A 22,544-nucleotide genomic window follows, 5' to 3' on the forward strand; every position below is an offset into this window, starting at 1 on the left:
CAGGCACATGCTGCTGAACCTAGCTTATTCTTATTGTTGAAATGTAGTTGTGAATAGAAGACAATTTTCCATTATTTAACTTTTAAACATTAAACATTGCACTCCAGCCTTGGTGGCACAGTAAGACCCTGTCTCAAAAAAAAATAAAAGAAAGAAAATATACTCTTTTAGAGGGAAGATAAACTGGTAAAACAAGCCAGGTGTAGTGGCACGCACCTGTAGTCCTAACTACTCAGGAGGCTGAGGCAGAAGAATCACTTGGGCCCTGGACATCAGGGCCAGCCTGAACAATAAGAGGAGACCACTGTCTCTAAAAAGAAAAAAAAAAACAAAAACAAAACAGAAAAATCTTTACACGCATACAAAAAGGTTATTAAATGTTATTTTTGATAGCAAAAACTTTCAGAAATAAACTAAGCGTCTGTAATGTGAAAATGATAACATGTTTACATTTGTTCAAATGTTTATAAAGAATTTACAAAGAGATGGCAATATGCTCAGATACAGCATTAAAATAATCAGGATGTGAATGTATATTCAGCTTGACAGAAACAATTTCAGATATAGACATTGTAAAAGGGACTGGAAGGAATGATAAAATGTCAACACCTGTTGTTTTTCCTGTGGATAGTGGGATTATGGGAATTTCCACCCATTCTCAGCCACTGTTTCACTTTTAGTTTACATTCCCATTTATAAGTCAAGATAAAACAAAGATGTTTTAATCTTGGCATAACCCTTCAGAGTCAATGACTCATTTTCCTGGGGATGTTTTGGGCTTTGCAGCCCAGCTGACCCCCACAGGAGCCTCAGTGGAGGTCTCAGCAGTGAGCTCTGTATTTGGTTTTACAGCTTTTCTGGGATTTCTCTCACTTCCTTGTTAGGTCATCTCAATTACCAGGCAGCCTCTCCTGACGAAGGTGCCCTGGTAAACGCCGCCAGGAACTTCGGCTTTGTCTTCCTCGCCAGGACCCAGAACACCATCACCATCAGTGAGCTGGGCACTGAAAGGACCTATAATGTTCTTGCCATTTTGGACTTCAACAGTGACCGGAAGCGAATGTCTATCATTGGTAGGTCCCCCTCAGCGGCTGTCTATGAATCACTCATTTAGATGCTTGTGCCCATTGTATTGAGTGGCACCAAGATAAAGCGGGCAATGAATAAGCTACTTGGCTCCTGGGAGATTTCTGCAGACTTAATTGAAACTGGTATTGTTTTCTTCATTCTTCACAGTGTTCCCTACCTGAAGGGACAGCCGCAGTATCTCTAAATCTTGCAAATGCTGCTGACTTTCTTTAACCATGTGAGCTGCCAGATGTTGAATCTGGGGTGGCAGGTGGAACACTCCAGAAGCGGCAGGTGGACGTTTGTGGCAGTCTTATTTTAAGCAACACATGCTCTCTTTTTCTTTGAGCACCTCTGAGCTTTCTCTTCCTTACTTGATGACAGGGAAGGGAAGACTCAGCAGGAAAAGATTCCTGAGGAAAGCAAGGCTGTGCTTATGAATCAAAATCATACCTGCAATGCAGGCACATAACAGACCACCTAGTAAAGATAAAAATCACTTCCTAACACTGAACTGCTTTAAATTCATAATTTGAAATGATCTCAAACTTATAGAAAAGTTGCAAGAATGGTTTAAAGAACTCTCATATTCCTTCATATCCACCAATTGTTAACATTTGCCATATTTTTAATTTCCTTATATATATGTATCTATATACATACACACATATATGTACACACACATACATACAGATATTGTTTTCTGAACCATTTGAGAGTAAATTTCATTAGAAGGAGCAAGATTGCATGATTTAAATAAATAAATATATATGCATATATATACACATATACACATAAGCATTTGTGTGTATATGTATGTATATAAGTATATATTTTATATATACATATATATACATAAGAGAATAAATTGCAGCCCTAATGTCCCTTTCCCCTAAATACTGTACTATATACCATAGTAGGTATTGCCTAAGAAGAAGAACACTCACTTGTACATACAGTACAATAATCAGAACCAGAAAATTTAACACCATACAACATTATCTAATTGATAGACTTTTCAGATTCTACCAGGGAAGTTCTTTCTTTATGTCTTTCTGGTACAGGATCCAATCCAAGATCACAGGTTACATTAAGTGATAATGACTCTGAGTCAAGGATGGTTCAATCTGTTTTCGATCTTTCATCCACTGACATTTTTTAAAAGCACAGGCCAGTTATTTCATAGGCTATCCTTCCTTTTGGGTTTCTCCAGTGTTCCCTCATGATTAGATCTAGGTTACACATTGTTGGCAGGAAGAGTCCATAAGTGATGCTATGCCCTTCTCTAAGTATCACATCAGAAGGTATATATTATTGGGGATAGTAACTTTGATTACTTGGTTAAGGTGGTGTCTACAAGCCTCCTCCACTATGATATTGAATTTTTTTTTTTTTTTTTTGGATTCTCGCTTGTTGCCAGGCTGGAGTGCAGTGGCATGATCTCAGCTCAGTGCAACCTCCACCTCCTGGGTTCAAGTGATTCTCCTGCCTCAGCCTCCTAAGTAGCTGGGACTGTACACAGGTGTGTACCACCACACTCAGCTAATTTTTGCATTTTTAGTAGAGAAAGGGTTTCACCTTGTTGGCCAGGATGGTCTCGATCTCTTGACCTCATGATTCATCCATCTTGGCCTCCCAAAGTGCTGCGATTACAGGCATGAGCCACTGCACCTGGCTTGATATTGAATTTTTAGCCAATAAAAATATACAGGTTTAACTGTCTATTACACCCTCCTTAGGCACATTTACTGAATCCTCTCTGTGTCCCTCACACAGATCTAGACTGATTTTCATGCCTGTCATCTACCTTGCCTTATAATCTAGTTAGCAATGAGACATGTATTGCAATTGTGCACTAATCAAGAAACAAAAGAAAATAGTCACAAGGAGTGGTGTTATGGTCCGAGTATTAAAGGCAATAAGTCTTGTGAGTTCATACATGAGAAACTTCCTGTTGGTTGGATGGAGGAAAATTCTATGAAAGAAAGTAACTAGCACATGGCATAGCACATAGTAGGGAGTCAATAAATATTTGTTGGAAGATTAAGTAAGGTTATGGAAAACAGAGCTGACTGTGAAGGAATCTTTTTATATTTATTTCACTATTATATTCAATGTAGATAGTGACTTACCAGTTTTGTTGAAGGCAACACTTTTCTAGATGAACTGATGATTTTAAGCTAGTAGTGAATTATGAGCCTAGCAACACTTCAAATTAACTTTATAAATGTAGTTTTCTATTAAGAAATCAAACTTAGCTAGGTGCGGTGGCTCACATCTGTAATCACAGCACTTTGGGAGGCTGAGGCAGGAGGATTACTTGAGCCCAGGAGTTCAAGACCAGCATAACATAGTGAGACCTCCATGTCTATAAAAATAAAAAATTAGCCAGTCATAGTGGCAGGCTTCTGTAGTCCCAGCTACTCAGGAGGCTGAGATGGAAGGATTGCTTGAGCTGGGGAGGTCAAGGCTGCAGTGAGCCAATATTGCACCACTGCACTCCAGCCTGGGTGACAGAATAAGACCCTGTCTAAAAAAAAAAAAAAAAAAAAATCAAACAACTTTGAACTTTGTTGTGTTGATTTCCTTCTTTTACTACCAGTAAGAACTCCAGAAGGCAATATCAAGCTTTACTGTAAAGGTGCTGATACTGTTATTTATGAACGGTTACATCGAATGAATCCTACTAAGCAAGAAACACAGGATGCCCTGGATGTAAGTGTCACTTTTATTCTTTCTGCGAGGGAGTCTGATCTTACTTTCTGATGCTGTCTGTTAAGTTTGCATGAAAGCTGTATGTTAACTGCTGACCCTCCCTTTGCTTTGGAATAGTTGGGGCAGAAAGAGCAGCAAAGTACTATTACAGCCACCTGGGTTCCAGTTCTGCCCCTGCCGTTGAATTCCTGGGATATGACCATAGTGCCTTCTCCCAGCATCTGGGTCTTCAAGGTCGGTAGGATTAAGGCAGGAGAATGGCTTAGCTCTCTTCCAGTGACCTTGAGCAAGCTGCATAACTATCCTAGGTTGTAGTCTTACTATGTGTGTGGCCTCCAAGAACTTCACTGACTTCAAGGTGTAGCATGAAGGAAGGAAAGCCTTCGTGTGTGACAGGATGACAAAGCAATGCATGGGATCATTGACTTCTGATAGCTTTGTTAGTAAAACAGTTTGGTCTCAATTACTTCCAAGTCCTTAGGAGGCTGTATGCTTAGTCCAGCGATGTTGCCACTACTCAGAATGTTTCTGGAACTTCCACTGTTGGAATTACCTACCACTCCTCACATTGTTTTGGTTCTGTACAACAATGGCAGGGAGGCATGGAGGACATCAGTCCAACCTGGTGTCCCTGCCTCTTTACTAGTTTGCATCTTTGGAAAAAATGGTAGATATATTATATGAATCATTAATTCCCCCTGTGAAAGAGGGAAGGGATAATTCCCATCATGGAGGATCATTGTAAGAGAAAGCATCTTCCGCAGTGGCTATCACCTAGGAGGTACTTAATATACGGTGGGTTTTTTCCCCTTTACGTTAAGGATCGATTGAGTTTTAGAGTCAGGTAAACAGCCTTCAGAGAGGAGCCTGATGAATATGTTGTCTCCTAAGTGGAGTCACATTTTAAGATTATATACTGATGCTGATGCACTTAAAACTGATGAGTTCTTATGAGGATATGAATGATGACCATCTAATCAAATAAATGCAGAACCTTCCAAAGAATCTTTGAAAGCAAATACTCAATCAGTTGAACCACTTTTGCCATCTTGGCTAGACAAGATGTAACTATAGGCCAGGTGTGGTGTCTCACGCATATAATCCCAACACTTTGGGAGGCCAAGGTGGGCATGTCACCTGAGGTCAGGCGTTTGAGACCAGCCTGGCCAACATGGCGAAACCCCATCTCTATATAATTAAAAATAAAAATAAATAATAAAGTTGTCAGGTTCATGTTTATGTCACTACACCCCAAGGCATCTCCCTTGGTCTGATATTTTCCTAGTCATTAAGAGAAAAAGATTTTCTTCACTCTAGTGACTTGACTAAGAAGAAAGGTGAACTTTTCCCTTTAGAAACTGGAAGTGCAGTCCTGGACCCTATAGAAGTTTAGAAAAGCAAAGTCTATTATAAAGTGATGTTTAGGCCAGGCATGGTGGCTCATGCCTGTAATCCCAGCACGTTGGGAGGCTGAGTTGGGCGGATCACATGAGCTCGTGAGTTCATGACCAGCATGATAAAACCTCGTTTCTACAAAAAATACAAAAATTAGGCATGATGGTGCACACCTGTAGTACCAGCTACTTGGAGGCTGAGGTGAGAGGATGGCTTCAGCCTGGAAAGTGGAGGTTGAAGCGAGCCGGGATTGTATCACTGCATCCCAGCCTGGGTGATAAAGCCAGATCTTGTCTCAAAAAAAAAAAAAAAAGTGACATTTAATCCCCCCCCCAAAATGTATTTTTACAGAATCTATCATCCTTAATGGTCTCTTTTTAAATTCTGATAGTGTATTACTTCAAAGTAAAATTTTGAACTTGATCTTGAATTGCATAAAATTAACTATTCTTTGTACTGGTGGTTTTTTTTTTTTTTTTTTAAATAAAACAGGTCTTTGCAAATGAAACTCTTAGAACCCTATGCCTTTGCTACAAAGAAATTGAAGAAAAAGAATTTGCAGAATGGAATAAAAAGTTTATGGCTGCCAGTGTGTCCTCAACCAACCGAGACGAAGCTCTGGATAAAGTATATGAGGAGATTGAAAAAGACTTAATTGTGAGTTTTAGCCTTTATAACTTTTTTTTGATAGTCTAAGCAGAATTGAAATTTTTATTAAATTTTATTGCATATTTGATCTCATGCTTAAGAGATAATTGTAACTTCAGCATTTGACACTGGCACAGTAGAAGAAGGTTCTTTCTTTTGTTGAGCAAAACAGAAGCAGAATGGAAGTTACCATTATGAGAAACCAAAAGACAAAACACATTAGGAGAGGTTCTAATTCAATTCCATCATTTTTATATCACTTATTAAAATGTATTCTAATTTTTAAACAATAACAAACCTGTATCTAATACTTATTACATTGAGAGAATTACTGAGACAATTCATATTCTACCAAATCTTGAAATAAGAAAAATATGTTGTTTCTAAAAGTTTTCCAGATTTCATACCTAGTTCTCATAGAGTGTAGATCAGTGAGAAATGTTCAACAAATAGCTAGTATTACAACTTGTTTATGTCAGTGTAAAGCCACAAATATACAAGGAAAGTCTAATTCTAACATCCTTGATTTTGTACTTGCATTTTTGTCTCAGTAAATTAAATAGTTCATTCTTTAGGGAGAAAGTTTTTAGCCGTGTTAGTTTGCAGTAAATGTGAAACATGGCAGCCTTCCCTGTCAACACTGGCCATTGGCCCCAGGAGAGCAGCAACCAGGATGTATAATTAGCCCTTCTTTTTACAGATTGGCAACCTGTAATTACAGAAAATTTTTAGTTTATTTGTTAATTCCTTTTTCTTTTAAATGTACATTCTAGCTCCTAGGAGCTACAGCTATTGAAGACAAGCTGCAGGATGGAGTTCCAGAGACCATTTCAAAACTTGCAAAAGCTGACATTAAGATCTGGGTTCTTACTGGAGACAAAAAGGGTAGGTAATTCATTGTTCAGGGAAGCATAGCTGTTAATTCACAAATGTTTGTAGCTGCCGTTTCCTTTGCCCAAGATGACCTCCTCAGACTTTTCCTCCTGTACAAACACTGTTTCCTTGGACGGAAGATGCTTTTTCTGAGAAACCCTCCTCTGTTATTCCAGCACACCCTTCTGCATCCTTTCCTGATCCCCCTCAGTAGCAATTTCTTTTTTATAACTGAGCTCCTGGCCATGTTTTGCTGATTATGATTGGTCTTATCTCTCCAGCCAGATGTGGGCTCCCGTCCTGAAAGGGCCATCCCCCTCATGCCTCTGTCCTTCCAGTGCTTTGACATTTGGTGAGCACAGAGTAGAACAATACAAAGTGCTGAATAATAACTTTTGTCTTCTTGCCCGTTTTATTGCTTGGCAATAAAATTATATACTTACGGAAAGAAAGATTTTAATGTTTGACTGTAGAACTCAACGAGCACTTGTTTGGTATTGATGCTTTACTTGGCAAGCCTCTCACAAGAAGTCAAATAACGTCTCTTGTTCTGAAATCATCACTGGGTTACACACTCTGTGAAGTTAAGAGAAGCACAGCCGTGACCTTAAATAAATGCCAAATTGGGTGGTAATCTGAAAAGGAAAAATAAAAATCGCCGGGTGCAGTGGTTCACTCGTGTAATCCAAGCACTTTGGGAGGCCAAGGTGGGCAGATCATGAGGTCAGGAGATCAAGATCAACATGGTGAAACCCTGTCTCTACTAAAAATACAAACATTAGCTAGATGTGGTGGCGTGTGCCTGTAATCCCAACTACTCAGGAGGCTGAGGCAGGATAATTGCTTTAACCTGGAAGGCAGAGGTTTCAGTGTGTCAAGATCGTGCCACTACACTCCAGCCTGGGTGACAGAGCAAAACTCTGTCTCACAAACAAGGGAAAAAAATTTCCACAACGCATGTAAGTGTTGGTGGAAATTATCTTTACCTCTCTCCCCTACCCCCCACCAATAATAGAGTAATTAAACTATGAACTAACAGTGTTTAGTAATTTAATGAACATTGGTTTATTAAATAAGCAGTTTATATGTTTGACAATATAGCACATATTTTAATTGAAAACATTTCAAATTAGACTTTGACTTTCATAGAGAAAAGGATTTTTTTCTGTATATGATTCCTATAGATTGCTACAGAAAAACATCATATTTGTGTGAATCTGGTTATATTCATGCACTAAAAAACATCATTACTAGGTAAAATTAATTATTCAGTTCAACAGTAAGAATGAGTCTGGCAAACATGACGAAACCCCATCTCTGGAAAAAATACAAAAGTTCCAGCCTGGCCAACCTGGTAAAACTTCGTCTCTACTAAAGATACAAAAAGTTAGCTGGGCGTGGTGGCAGGTGCCTGTAATCCCAGCTACTCAGGAGGTTGAGGCAGGAGAATCGCTTGAACCCAGGAGGCGGAGGTTGCAGTGAGCTGAGATCGTGTCATTGCACTCCAGCTTAGGCGACAGGGCGAGACTCTGCCTTAAACAAAAAAAGAAAAGAAAAAGAAAAAGAAAGAAAAGAAAAGAAAAAATACAAAAGTTAATCAGGCTTGGTAGCAAGTGTGTATTCCCAAATCCTTGGGTTCTGGGGGAACGCTGAGATGGGAAGATGGCTTGAGCCCCGGAGGTTGAGGCTGCAGTGAGCAGAAACTGTGCCACTGCACTTCAGCCTAGGCAATGGGAGTGAGATGCTGTCTCAAAAAACAAAATAAAAACAACAGGAATAACATTTGCCTTAATTTTATTCTATTGTAGAAACTGCCGAAAATATAGGATTTGCTTGTGAACTTCTGACTGAAGACACCACCATCTGCTACGGGGAGGATATTAAGTGAGTAAGAGCCTGCAGTATGAAATTACATAATAGCTCATCATTCCAAATACAAGACTGTCTGAAGAAGATAGTCAATTTGGAGAATTAGGGGCTACGATAATGTCACTTGGGGCAGTTTGCTCATGTTTAAATGAAGCAAGGCAACAACAGACAGTTCCAGGTAATCAAGGTTCAGCTTAATTTTGAGTAGATTTTACTTTTAGGGAAAGTTGGGGCCCTTCAGAGGCAATTTTTCTCCACTCCTTCTCAGTACAGGCCAGGGCGGTAGATCACGCCTGTAATCCCAGCCCTTTGGGAGACCGAGGTGGGTGGATCACCTGAGGTCATGAGTTCTAGACCAGCCTGGCCAACGTGGTGAAACCCCATCTCTCCCAAAACTATAAAAAGTAGCTGGATGTGGTGGCCAGTGCCTGTAATCCCAGCTACTCCTGAGGCCGAGGCAGGAGAATCACTTTAACCTGGGAGTCAGAGGTTACAATGAGTCAAGATCTCGCCACTGCACTCCAGCCTGGGCAGCAAGAACAAAACTCTGACTCAAACAAAAAACAACAAAAAAAAGATGTCTTCTTATTTCACCTTACTGGAAAAGGAAGTGAGCCTATAATATCGTTAGCAAATGAATATGAATTATAGTCCTGTTTTGCTTTTTCTAGGAACTTTTACTTTTGAAAGGGAAATAGAAGAAAGGGAAAAACAAAACAAAACAAACAAAACAAAACCTTTGCCCAGAAGGAAATGTTGTGTGGGTGGGTTACAGCATGTAGGTCCTCTGTAATCTAGTCTAGGTGGGGCAGGCCTGATAATTCAAATGTTAGCACATGCTGAAACGTTTGTTAGCTTTGAATCAGAGTCACAGCAGACCTGGAAATGTATGACGAAAAAGCCCTGTCTTGTTCTGAAGCTATAAATACGCTGCACACAGTCGCTATGATGTGTTGACTGATGGCCTGACAGTTCCTTAAGCTTTTTCCTTACAACACCTCTCTCAGACCAGCATGAGGTCGGATTAAGCTGTTAACATACACACAGTTGCCAGGTCTGATAAAGTGATGAGGGAATTGATGGTCAATATTAGTCTTATTTCTAATGATGATGATAAAGCATTTTCTAGTTGTTGTAGTATATTAGGTGTTCCGTTAAATTAGACAAACAAAATCAGTAGCCTTGTGACCTAAATCAGTTCCATTTAGAACTGATTTCATTTATGTGCCTGATACTTTGGGAGGCCGAGGTGGGTAGATCACGAGGTCAAGAGCTTGAGACCATCCTGGCTAACATGGCGAAACCTCATTTCTACTAAAAATACAAAAATTAGCTGGGCATGGTGGTGCATGCCTTTAGTCTCAGCTATTTGGGAGGCTGAGGCAGAATTGCTTCAACCTGGGAGGCGAAGGTTGCAGTGAGCCAAGATCCAGTCACTGCACTCCAGCCTGGTGACAGAGCAAGACTCAAAAAAACAAAAAAAAAGGGCAAAGCACTTTGAGTAGACATTTTTTCCAAAGAGGACATACAAATGGCTGATAAACATGTAAAAGAATGCTCATCATCACTAATCATTAGGGGAAGAGAAATCAAAACCAGTGCGAGATAACACCTCACACCCTTTAGGATGGCTACTATCAAAAACAAAACACAATAGAAAATAACAAGCATTGGTAAAGAAACTTTGTGCATTGTTGATGGAATATATAAAATGGTTCAGCCACTACGCAAAATAGCATGGTGATGCTTCAAAAAATTTTAAAAAGGATTACCATATGATTCAACAATCCCGCTTCTATTTTTATTTTTTATTTATTTATTTTTTTAAAACGGGGTTTCACCATGTTGGTCAGGCCGGTCTTGAACTCCCGACCTCAGGTGATCCGCCCGCCTTGGCCTCCAAAGTGCTTGGATTACAGGCGTGAGCCACCACACCCGGCCAACAATCCCACTTCTAGGTATATCTACAAAATAATTGAAAGCAGGATCTGAGAGAGATACATGCACACCCATGTTCATAGCAATGCTGTTCACACAAGCCAAGAGGTGGACGCACCCCAGGTGCCTATCAGTGTGTGACGGATAACAGAATGTGGTGCCTCCACATAATGGAATATATTCCACTTTGAAAAGGAAGGAAATTACGACATATGTTAAATAGATGAAACTTGAGGACATTATGCTAAGCGAGATAAACCAGTCACAAAAAGACAATTACTGTCTGATTTCACATAGATGAGGTATCTAGAGTGCTCACATTCATTCAAACAGAAAGTGAACTGGAAGTTACCAGGGACTGGAGGGAGGGTGAGATGAGGTGTTATTGTTTTAATAGCTGTAGAGTTTCAGTTTTGCAGAAAAAGTTCTAGAGATTGGTGGGATCACAATGTGACTGTACTTAACACTCATAAGCTGTATGCTTAAAAATGGTCAAAGCCTGGGACATGGTGAAACCCTATCGCTACAAAAAGTACAAAAATTAGCTGGGAGTGGTAGCACGCGAGTATAGTCCCAGCAACTCAGGAGGCTGAGACTGGAGAATCACTTGAGCCTGGGAGGTCGAGGCTGCAGTGATGGATGATCATGCCACTGCACTCCAGCCTGGGCGACAGAGTGAGACCCTCTCTCAAAAGAATTATAATGAAAATAAAATAAATAAACAAAAATTGTTAAGGAGGTAAACTTTGTTTTTTTGTCACAATTTTTTTTAAGTCAAAATTATCTCAGAGTCAAGGGCCTGTTTATGGTCTTATACTTTAAACACTTCAATTTGTTTTCCCCTAGTTCTCTTCTTCACACAAGGATGGAAAACCAGAGGAACAGAGGCGGAGTCTATGCAAAGTTTGTACCACCTGTGCAGGAACCTTTTTTTCCATCTGGTGGTAACCGTGCCCTAATCATCACTGGTTCTTGGCTGGTATGTATCATTAGTGTTTCTGTGCCTTAAACTCGAAAGAAGTTCATTTGGGGCCACTTTTAAATGCTTTCACATGTTAACTGCCAACCTTAGTCTCTTAGCCTATACATCAAAGTGTGGTTTTTCCAAGTTTGAGACCTAATAGTGTATGATACATGAAAGGAAGTATACCGAAGAGGTAAAAGCAGTTATCTTGGTTTATTAATTAATGGACATTTTTCATTTCCTTCTTTATAGATCGTTGGATTTTCTAAATTTTTGTTGTACACATATTTTATAAGCTGGATGTGGTGGCGTGTGCCTGTAGTCCCAGCTACTCTAGAGGCTGAACCAGGAAGATGGTTCAAGGCTGCAGCATGCAATAATCACACTTGTGAAAAAATAGCCACTACACTTCAACCCAGGCTACACAGCAAAACTCATCTCCATCAAATATATATATATGGCTGGACGCGGTGGCTCATGCCTGTAATCCCAGCACTTTGGGAGGCTGAGGCGGGTGGATCACTAGGTCAGGAGTTCAATACCAACCTGACTAACATGGTGAAACCCCATCTCTACTAAAAATACAAAAATTAGTTGGGTGTGGTGGCACATGCCTGTAATCCCAGCTACTGAGGAGGCTGAGGCAGGAGAATCGCTTGAACCTGGGAGGCGGAGGTTGCAGTGAGCCAAGATCGTGCCATTGCACTCCAGCCTGGGGACAGAGTAAGACTTTGTCTCAAAAAATATATATACGCATATATACACACACATACATATACATGTTTTGATTATAAAATCAAATTTATTTGTCAAATATAATCAGTGACATAACCTGAAAATTATCCTTCACATAATTTAAATTTTGGGAATGGTACTCCTGGGGTAAAACTAAAATGAATATAACCTCTTCCCTCTCTGATTTCACAGAATGAAATTCTTCTCGAAAAAAAGACCAAGAGAAGTAAGATTCTGAAGCTGAAGTTCCCAAGAACAGAAGAAGAAAGACGGATGAGGACCCAAAGTAAAAGGAGGCTAGAAGCTAAGAAAGAGCAGCGGCAGAAAAACTTTGTGGACCTGGCTTGCGAGTGCAGCGCGGTCATCTGCTGCCGTGTCACCCCCAAGCAGAAGGCCATGGTGGTGGACCTGGTGAAGAAGTACAAGAAAGCCATCACGCTGGCCATCGGAGACGGGGCCAATGATGTGAACATGATCAAAAGTGAGTCATGCACCGATGGCTGGTGGGGACCAATGTGCTAGAGAGGAGAAATGGCTGGAATGTTTGGGGGTGGTTTTTTTTTTTTAGATTTTACAGCTTAGATTTACATAGAGCATATGTTTCATAAAGTCACTTAACCATGACAACACCTGTAACCCTACCCCCAGAAAGCCTATAGCCCATCAGGAGGAAAAGGTATCGCTGACAGGGCTCCTGAAGGATGCTAAGAGGAAGATCAGGTCTATGGGGGGTGGGAATTCATCCTTATATTTTTCTTCTTTTACATAGATGTGGTGTATTTTGTTCCCTCTTACTGGTTATTTCCCCTTATTTCTTTGGGGCTTATTAAAACCCTGATATTGGCCGGGCACGGTGGCTCATGCCTGTAATCCCAGCACTTTGGGAGGCCGAGGTGGGCGGATCATGAGGTCAGGCGTCTGAGACCAGCCTGGCCAACATAATGAAACCCCGTCTCTACTAAAAATACAAAAATTAGCCAGGTGTGGTGGTGCGCATCTGTAATCCCAGCTACTTGGGAGGCTGAGACAGAAGAATCACTTGAACCCAGGCGGCGGAGGTTGTAGTGAGCCGAGATTGCGCCACTGCACTGCAGCCTGGGCAACAGAGTGAGACTGTCTCAAAAAAAACAAAAAAACTTGATAGTTAATAAGTTTTGTAAGATAAATTGTTGAACTCTGGTGCTTGCTTTGATAATATTCTCCCTCACCTAAACATCTCTTTCTGAGGCTTTCTTCTTACCTGTGGTAAATGTGTGGGAACTTCATCATTGGGTCACCTGCTGTGAGTTTAGAGTAACATGTTTAGCATTGAAGAAAAGCTTCCACGTGGTCTCACTATCCTCCTGACCTCCCTAGAAGGCTGCCTTTTGCTGGTTGCTAGAACTTAGGTTCACGCAATTAAAAGGTTGAGTCCGGCCGTGCAGAAATACAGCTGTGCTGGTATTAAAGCCTGCAGAACCACACCTGCCGCCCTCATCTCTGTCTGAGTCCTGTTCCTTTTTCCTCCCTCTGTTACTATAAGGAGTATCTTGTAATGAAAATACTCAAACCAATGACCTGGATATTCGTCCTCATCGTATTGTCAAAATCCTGTGTCACCTTGGGCTTACACTCAGGTTTCAGTTTTCGTATCGGAAAAGGAAATAATCCCCAATGCCACCTCCAGCTCTGTCATATTATTATCGCTGGGCTGAAGTATTACCTGACTATACATAGGTAACTGCATGTTCCTGTAGTGCTGGGTGGCTTAAATGCATTATATATAACTAGACTTTTCAGTCTATTTTGTGACTCATGAGTCTGTCTCTTTCTTTTCTTAGTCTCTTCCTCCTCCTTGATGTATACTAAGAATATTCCAACTTTATCTTCCTCAGCAGGAGTCAGCTGTATGACGTATGTCATCTTGCCTTCTTTATCAGTGCGTATGTCTGTCGTCACTGGCGGTTGAATTCATCCCCACAATTTTTTTGCATGTGCTTGTCGTACCATACGAATGGTATTGCTTGCTTGGAATTAGATCTATCTCCTTCCTCCGTAGCTAGCCAGCTCTAGTTTATTTTCCATTATGTACCTTTAACTTAACTAGCTGTGCCAAAATGACAAGTCAAACATGATTTTTATTCAGTTATAAAGTATCTGTCTAGATAATGGGAGGGGAGGGGTTTGCTTTGGAGATTTATCAACTGATTATGGGCTTAGACTTGAAACATTTTGTTCCTCTGAGCTCACCCATACATAATGAGAGGGATTGCACAAAGTCAACATAGATAACCTTATAGGGGCTTGTTTTTCTTACATTGTTTTAAAATTTTTATTAAGCGCCAGGTGCATTCATTCATTCATTCATTCATTCATTTAGAAACAAAGTCTCCCTCTGTGACCCAGGCTGGAGTGCAGTGGCACGATCTTAGCTCACCTCCACCTTCTGGGCTCAAGCAATCCTCCCACCTCAGCCTCCCAAGTGGCTGGGACTACAGGCATAAGCCACCATGCCCAGCTAATTTTTGTATTTTTTGTAGAGATGAGAATTTGCCTTGTTGTTCAGGCTGGTCTCAAACTCCTGGGCTCAATGAATCTGCCTGCCTCAGCCTCCCAAAGTGCTGGGATTACAGATTGAGCCACCACACCTTGTCCCAGGTACCTTTATATATAAGTTATACATCATTCCTTTGGGATAAAAATGTAGGAAACTTTGGGGGTCTCTTTAGAAGTTATACAAGTAGTATTAGTGCCTTTCTGTACTTTGTAAAAGCTGTCATTTCTTTCAAGTGCATCAAGGACAATATACAGAAAGATTAGCTAAGTGTGGTGCCACACACATGTAGTCCCAGCTACTTGTGAGGCTGAGATGGGAAGATCACTTGAGCCTGGGAAGTTGAGACTACAGTGAGCCATGTTTGTTCCACTGCACTCCAGCCTGGGTGACAGAGCAAGACCCTTTCTCCAACAACAACAAAAAAGAACACAGACACACACACACAAAGAAATTGCTGGTCATAAAGTAGTGAAATTCAAGTGTCAAAAATAATCTGAACATTTGCTAACAGGTTTCATGTTTAGCAGTGCAGACTGGAAGAAGTGAAGGAATCATAATCCACCACTTTTTTGCCCCTAGCAAGGATCCAAGGACTATCATAGGCGGCCTTCTCCCTCTATCCTACCTGAAGATATCTCATCCCAGCTGGGTGGATGTCATCTCTTTTTGGTCTTAGAGCCTGAGAATGTACATGAAGCATGAGAGGGATAAAGGCAAGGTGGGGCATGGTGGCTCACACCCATAATCCCTGCAGTTTGGGAGGCCGAGGCAGGCAGATCACCTGAGATCAGGAGTTCAAGACCAGCCTGGCCAACATGACTAAACCCCATCTCCACTAAAAATACAAAAATTAGCCAGGCATGGTGGTAGGCGCCTGTAATCCCAGCTACTTGGGAGCCTGAGACAGGAGAATCACTTGAACCCAGGAGGCGGAGGTTGTAGTGAGCCGAGATTGCGCCACTGCACTGCAGCCTGGACAACAGAGCAAGATTCCATCTCAAAAAGAAAAAAAAAAAAAGGGCAAGAGGGATTATTGCTGTAGTGAGGAAATAGTCATTCTGTTAAGGAATGATGGAGTGCCTACCAGTGAGGCATCTAGCACTGCATTTGAGAGGAAACTCTAAGTGCCTATACTTACATTTTACAAAAAAGGCCAATGTCACCGTATAGTGTATCTGTTGAGGTGCTTTTGGTTCCCCTGGGAACTATGACAGTGTTCATTTCACATCTGTCCTTGCTCTGCTCAGTGGGAAGGCTGAGGACTGGACACCAGGGCCTGGGGCAGGGGTTCCTTTCCCTCAGCCGCAACGGCCAAGAGAATCTCAGCGTTTTCCTCCGTGGCTTGTTCAGGAAAGAAAAGAAGGCCACAGTTTGGCAGGAAGGAGCAGTCTGGCAACCGTTCTGGTCGTAGGAAATATTTGTGTGTTTTAAAAGAGATTATAGCTATTAGATGAGATGCAATTTGTTCTGTTTTTTAGAACTGCAAAGTGTTACTGAAAACGTAGGTTTGGACACGTCACTATAGTTACGTTTTGAATTTGCCAGACCTTGTGTTCTGTAACTAGGGCAGGATTTTTGAAGCTTCTTTTTAGTTGGGAAATGCCACAGAATCACAGCCACTTTCCAGGGTCTGAGTAATGATAGGTTGTGTTCTCCAATACATCTTTTCTAAATGATCTGGTCTATCTTCACAGTCATTACTTATAAGACCCAGACAAAACTAATAATTCTTTAATTTGATAGTGTTATTTATTGACTATTGGAAGGATAAATCAAATTGTGATTTTAATTTTATACATTCTGGAAACCTTTTCCCCTGTAAAGAAAAAAAAAATGTCTTAAAGTCATGGAGGGCCATGAATAAGACTTTGAAAGTTTAATAGTTTCTTGGTTAAAACTCTTTTGATTGGCCGGGCGCAGTGGCTCACGCCTATAATCCCAGCACTTTGGGAGGCTGAGGCGGATGAATCACGAGGTCAAGAGATCGAGACCATCCTGGTCAACATGGTAAAACCCCGTCTCTACTAAAAATACAAAAATTAGCTGGGCATGGTGGTGCACGCCTGTAGTCCCAGCTACTCGGGAGGCTGAGGCAGGAGAATTGCTTGAATTCAGGAGGCTGAGGTTGCAGTGAGCCGAGATCGCGCCATTGCATTCCAACCTGGGTAATAAGAGCAAAACTCCGTCTCAAAACAAACAAACAAACAAAAAAACAAACTCTTTTGATTACAAGTATTGGAGAACAACCAAAGCTAAATTAAGAAAATAGTAAATTTGGAGGGTGGGAGATGAGCGTCAATAGGGGCAAGGTCAATAGGGGCAGCCAACCACCATGGCACATGTATTCCTATGTAACAGACCTGCACATTCTGCACAGGTATCCTGGAACTTAAAGTAAAAGAAAAAAAAAAAGGAAATTTATTTAAAAAGATACAAAGATATCTTGTTGTCCAAGAAGCCAGGCCTCAGGAAGATGCTGGAACAAGGACATAGAGTTGCACCAGGAACCCAGTATCTGTCTCTCTCCTCCTGTTCTCCTTCTTCCCCTCCTCTCTCTTCTCTCTCTTTTCCCCCGATTCCCTCCTTTCTCTCCCCCCCATTCTCTCCCTTCTCCCCCACCCCCATTTATTTCTCTGCCCCTTAGAAATCATCAGGAAGAAATATATTTATTTCAGCCAGGTGCAGTGGCTCATGCATGTAATCCCAGCACTTTGGGAGGCCAAGGCGGGGAATCACCTGAGCTCAGGAGTTCAAGACCTACCTGGACAACATGGTGAAACCCTGTCTTTACAAAAAATACAAAAATTATCTGGGTGTGGTGGTGCACACCTGTAATCCCAGCTACTCGGGAGGCTGAGGCACAAGTATTGCTTGAACTCGGAAGGTTGCAATGAGCCAAGATTGTGCCATTGCACTCCAGCCTGGGTGACAGAGCAAAATTTCATCTCACAAAAAAAAAAAAAAAAAAAAGAAAGAAAAGAAAAAAGAAAAATAAATCTATCTATTTCTTACCTCAGTCATTTAGACCTTAAAATTACAGACACAAAATGCCTGAATTCTAATTCCAGAATATCAAGAGAGAGACTGGCTTAGCTTGGATTTTCTGTCAGTCAAGATTTACCAAAGGAAACAGACCCTGGTTGGTACTTTTAAGCAAGATCTGATTAATATAGGGGACTAGGTACTTTCAAACGCTCTGAATGGACTACAGAAGCAGGTTCTAAGCTAAGACACTTACCAGAAGAGCTTCTACCTTTGAGGTTCCTTTAAAGAGTTTCTCATTAAGAGGCCTTTATAGTTGCCTGTCGACATCCAGGTAGCTGGAAAGTAGATATGAGTTCTGCTGCAGAAATGCCAAAAGAGGAAGGGATGCTGGGCTCTGATTCACTTCTGCTTCCAAGTCATAAATGGATCTAAACAGTGGAACCTAATTCATAAAGAGCCTAGCTGCAAGGGAGTCTGGGAAATGCAGGGTATTTATTTCCTTTCCCACCTCTCTAATTGGAACAAAGGTGGAATGAAGTTGGGGGAGCTTGTAGTATCTACCATAAATTACGTATCTGCCCATGACTGACAAAGCTGTTGCCAAAAAGGCAAGAACAGAGTTTACACATAGGTGCCTGGAGCTCACCCTGTGGGTGGAAGGGATGGTTATGAGCTAGGCAAATAATCCAAATGGAAGTCACCGCCCACATGAGATCCTTTCCCAAATATTTATGGAGGCCCTACTGTGTGCTCTGTTTAGCAACTTGTAACTCTGACTTTGAGTTGAGTTCAAGAGCTGGGGGTGAGGGATGGTGAGCAAGAACTTCTGTATTTATCGTTCCATCAATGTCTGTCTTTGTTTTTTGTTTTGCTATGGAACTATTTTTATTATCTGATGTTTTGCCTCACAATCGGCTTATGATCCACAGTGTTTTCTCCCTCTGCCCAATAGCTGCCCACATTGGCGTTGGAATAAGCGGACAAGAAGGAATGCAAGCTGTCATGTCGAGTGATTATTCCTTCGCGCAGTTCCGATATCTGCAGAGGCTACTACTGGTGCACGGCCGGTGGTCTTACATAAGGATGTGCAAGTTCCTACGATACTTCTTTTACAAAAACTTTGCCTTTACTTTGGTTCATTTCTGGTACTCCTTCTTCAATGGCTACTCTGCACAGGTAATGTAATGTTGTTGATGTTGTTATTATTATTTACTGAGTAGAGCTCTTAAATAAAAATCTAGTTCTGATAAATCAATTTGTTTCTTTCTCTATATTTGTAGTTTTAGGGCTGTGTCTCCTTACAGTTGGGGTATAATTAAGTATGATCATGACTTCTCTAAATGTTTCTGGTGCTGTAAAAACATTTTGCCTTAGGAGGGGATTTGCTTGTATGTTTTTGTCTTTACCTTTGGTTACTTTTTCATGTTACCTTGCCATTAAGAGTAGTGATAACAGGGCCAGGTGCAGTGGCTCACACCTATAATCCCCGCAATTTGGGAGACCAAGGAGGGTGGATCACTTGAAGTCAACAGTTGGAGACTAACCTGGCCAACATGGTGAAACCCCGTCTCAACAAAAATTAGCTGGATGTGGTGGCGTGCATCTGTAATCCCAGCTACTTGGGAGGCTGAGGCAGAAAAATCACTTGAACCTGGGAGGCAGAGGTTACAGTGAGCTGATCGTGCCACTGCACTCCAGCCTGGGTGACAGAGCAAGACTCCACCTCAGAAAAAAAGAAAATAAAAGAAAAAAATAGTGATAACAGGCTGGGCGCATAGACTTTTGCCTGTAATCCCAACACTCTGGGAGGCTGAGGTGGGGAAATTGTTTAAGGCCAGGAGTTTGAGACCAGCCTAGGCAACATAGCAAGACCCCATCTCTATTAAAACAAACAAACAAAAAATTTTAAAAAAGGAAGCAGATGAGTGTGTGCTAACCATGCTGGCATGTGTCTTTGTTGGTGACGTGGAGCCTCTGTCATCCCCTCACAGACTGCATACGAGGACTGGTTCATCACCCTCTACAACGTGCTATACTCCAGCCTGCCTGTGCTCCTCATGGGGCTGCTCGACCAGGTAGGAGCCTTGCACTGGCAGGGACACTTCTGGACAGAAGAGCATTTTTAGAGAATGTTTCAGTGCATTTTTCTGGTGTTTACTTCTTTCTGACTAAATCCTATCATAATTCTGTTGTCAGGCATCAAGGGTCATGACTGTGCTTCTCGTTTTGTAATAAGGAAAGAGGATTTCTCTGTAGTCCCAGCTGCTCAGGAGGCTGATGCAGGAGTATGACTTGAGCCCGGGTGTTCAAATCTAGCCTGGGCAACAAAACAAGACCTTATCTCTAAGTCAAAAAAAAAAAAAAAAAAAAAAGAGGATTTCTATGACTGGGTTGAATTCATTGACACACATATTTGTTATGTTCCTTTCAGACTGTATGACCTTACCATGAAGACACCTGAAGGCAGGGCATGCTGGTTCATGCCTGTAATCCCAGTACTTTGAGAGGCTGAGGCAGGCAGATTGCTTGAGGTCAGCAGTTCAAGACCAGACCCGGCAACATAGGGAGACCCCCATCTCTACAAAAAATATAAAAATTAGTAGGCATGGTAGTGCACACCTGTGAAGTCCAGCTACTTAGGAGGATGAGGTGGGAGGGTTATTGAGCCTGGGAATTTGAAGCTGCAGTGAGTCATGTTTGTGCCACTGTACTCCAGGCTGAGCAACAAAGTGAGACCCTGTCTCCAAAAAAAGAAGAAAAAGAAAAAAAGACACCTGAGAGTCCAGTATGTCTCTACAATAATAACTTACTCATTTTAAAGTAAATTTAAAGCCTTTCCAAAGTTTATGTAGCTAATCTATATTTGGATCTAATAGCAATTCTTAAAAAGAAGTGCTATAAAGATGAAAAAATAATAATTTACAATTAACTCAACTTGTATGAGAATATTTTTTCCCAAAGGATTTGCAGCAATATGTATTCACTCAGGAAGTGAAAATAGCCTCCCAACATTTTTTTTGACATTACTAATTTGTTTTCTTTCTATAAGTAGCAAAGTAACAAACTTATACCTAGCTCTTCTCTGAATTAAATATTAAGTAATGGTGGTCTAATGCAATATTAAATAATGGTAGTCTAATGCAATATTAAATAATGGTGGTCTAATGCAATTTTAAATAATGGTAGTCTAATGCAATACTTGTGGTGTGCAGAGGTTGAGCTCTCACACCACAAATATTGCAGGATTGACTGATTATCTTGTTCAGTTTTGGCCTTCTTAAAATTTAACAGCAGGCTGCAACTTTTTGTGAGATATTAATTATAACGTATCTCGGCTGGGTGCAGTGGCTCATGCCTGTAATCCCAGCACTTTGGGAGGCCAATGCGGGAGAATCGTCATCTGAGGTTGGGAGTTCACGACCAGCCTGACCAACATGGAGAAACCCCATCTCTAATAAAAATACAAATTTAGCCAGCTGTGGTGGTACATGCCTGTAATCCTAGCTACTCGGGAGGCTTAGGCAGGAGAATCGCTTGAACCCAGGAGGTGGAGGTTGCCATGAGCCGAGATCGCACCATTGCACTCCAGCCTGGGCAACAAGAGCAAAAATCTGTCTCAAAAAAAAAAAAAAAAAAAAAAATAGCATATCTCTGACTACTTTGACCTGATGAATAAAACACCATCATTTTGTTTTCTCCTTAAGGATGTGAGTGACAAACTGAGCCTCCGATTCCCTGGGTTGTATATAGTGGGACAAAGAGACTTACTATTCAACTATAAGAGATTCTTCGTAAGCTTGTTGCATGGGATCCTAACATCGATGATCCTCTTCTTCATACCTCTTGGAGCTTATCTGCAAACCGTAGGGCAGGATGGAGAGGCACCTTCCGACTACCAGTCTTTTGCCGTCACCATTGCCTCTGCTCTTGTAATAACAGTCAATTTCCAGGTAAGTGGCTTTCATGGGCCATATTCAGTGTCAATTAGTACCTATCTGTATTTCTGTATATAGGCTGGCGTGCACATCCACCTGACTCCCACTTCATCTCTACCACTTACACACTATGAATGCTATTTTCATCTCTTATACCAAGCATATTTTCTATTTCTTGCCTGAGTCAATGATGGTTTGGTTTCTGATTGTCCAGTACTCAAGCCAAATCATGCCTAACTTGCTGAATTCTGTTTTCAGGATTGTTAGATCCTTTATTTCTTGCTAATTCCCCAAAATGAGTGCTCTGTTTTTCTCTGGTTTCCCAACAGATTGGCTTGGATACTTCTTACTGGACTTTTGTGAATGCTTTTTCAATTTTTGGAAGCATTGCACTTTATTTTGGCATCATGTTTGACTTTCATAGTGCTGGAATACATGTTCTCTTTCCATCTACATTTCAATTTACAGGTTGGTATTTTCTAAATTCCAAAAATAAATGTTCGGACAAATGTCATTAGTTTAGATTTTGACATAACTTCTGGTAAGTAATAAAATATACAAGGTGGAATGGCCAGGCGCAGTGGCTCACACCTGTAATCTCAGCACTTTGGGAGGCCAAGGCAGGCGGACTGCTTGAGCCCAGCAGTTCAAGACCAGCCTGGGCAACATGGCAAAACCCCATCTCTACAAATAATACCAAAAAGAAAAAAATTAACCAGGCATGGTGGCACACAGCTGTGGTTCTAGCTACTGGAGACTGAAGTGGTAGGATCATTTGACCCGAGATGTTGAGGCTACATACAATGAGTTGTGATTGTGCTGCTGTACTCTAGCCCGGGTGACAGAGCAAGACCCTGTCTCAAAAAAAACAAAACAAAACAAA

The 22,544-nt window shown here is 41.2% G+C and overlaps 1 protein-coding gene across 3 annotated transcripts in view; it reads left to right on the forward strand.

Moving 5' to 3' along the window:
* The window catches only part of ATP8B1 (ATPase phospholipid transporting 8B1), a 145,549-nt gene that overhangs the window by 116,636 nt on the left and 6,369 nt on the right, over positions 1 to 22,544 (forward strand). For all 3 annotated transcript variants that reach the window (XM_064379100.1, XM_064379101.1, XM_064379103.1), the window contains exons 16-26: positions 885 to 1,073; positions 3,671 to 3,783; positions 5,671 to 5,835; positions 6,600 to 6,711; positions 8,508 to 8,583; positions 11,353 to 11,485; positions 12,398 to 12,686; positions 18,679 to 18,902; positions 19,718 to 19,801; positions 21,431 to 21,676; positions 21,991 to 22,129. In XM_064379100.1, coding sequence (XP_064235170.1) covers positions 885 to 1,073; positions 3,671 to 3,783; positions 5,671 to 5,835; positions 6,600 to 6,711; positions 8,508 to 8,583; positions 11,353 to 11,485; positions 12,398 to 12,686; positions 18,679 to 18,902; positions 19,718 to 19,801; positions 21,431 to 21,676; positions 21,991 to 22,129 — 1,770 coding nt within the window. The remainder of the gene's footprint in view (positions 1 to 884; positions 1,074 to 3,670; positions 3,784 to 5,670; positions 5,836 to 6,599; positions 6,712 to 8,507; positions 8,584 to 11,352; positions 11,486 to 12,397; positions 12,687 to 18,678; positions 18,903 to 19,717; positions 19,802 to 21,430; positions 21,677 to 21,990; positions 22,130 to 22,544) is intronic.

This window comes from Aotus nancymaae, unplaced genomic scaffold (assembly GCF_030222135.1).
Source record: "Aotus nancymaae isolate 86718 unplaced genomic scaffold, 86718_ANA_hifiasm-v0.15.2.pri h1tg000020l, whole genome shotgun sequence".
Lineage (NCBI taxonomy): Eukaryota > Metazoa > Chordata > Mammalia > Primates > Aotidae > Aotus > Aotus nancymaae.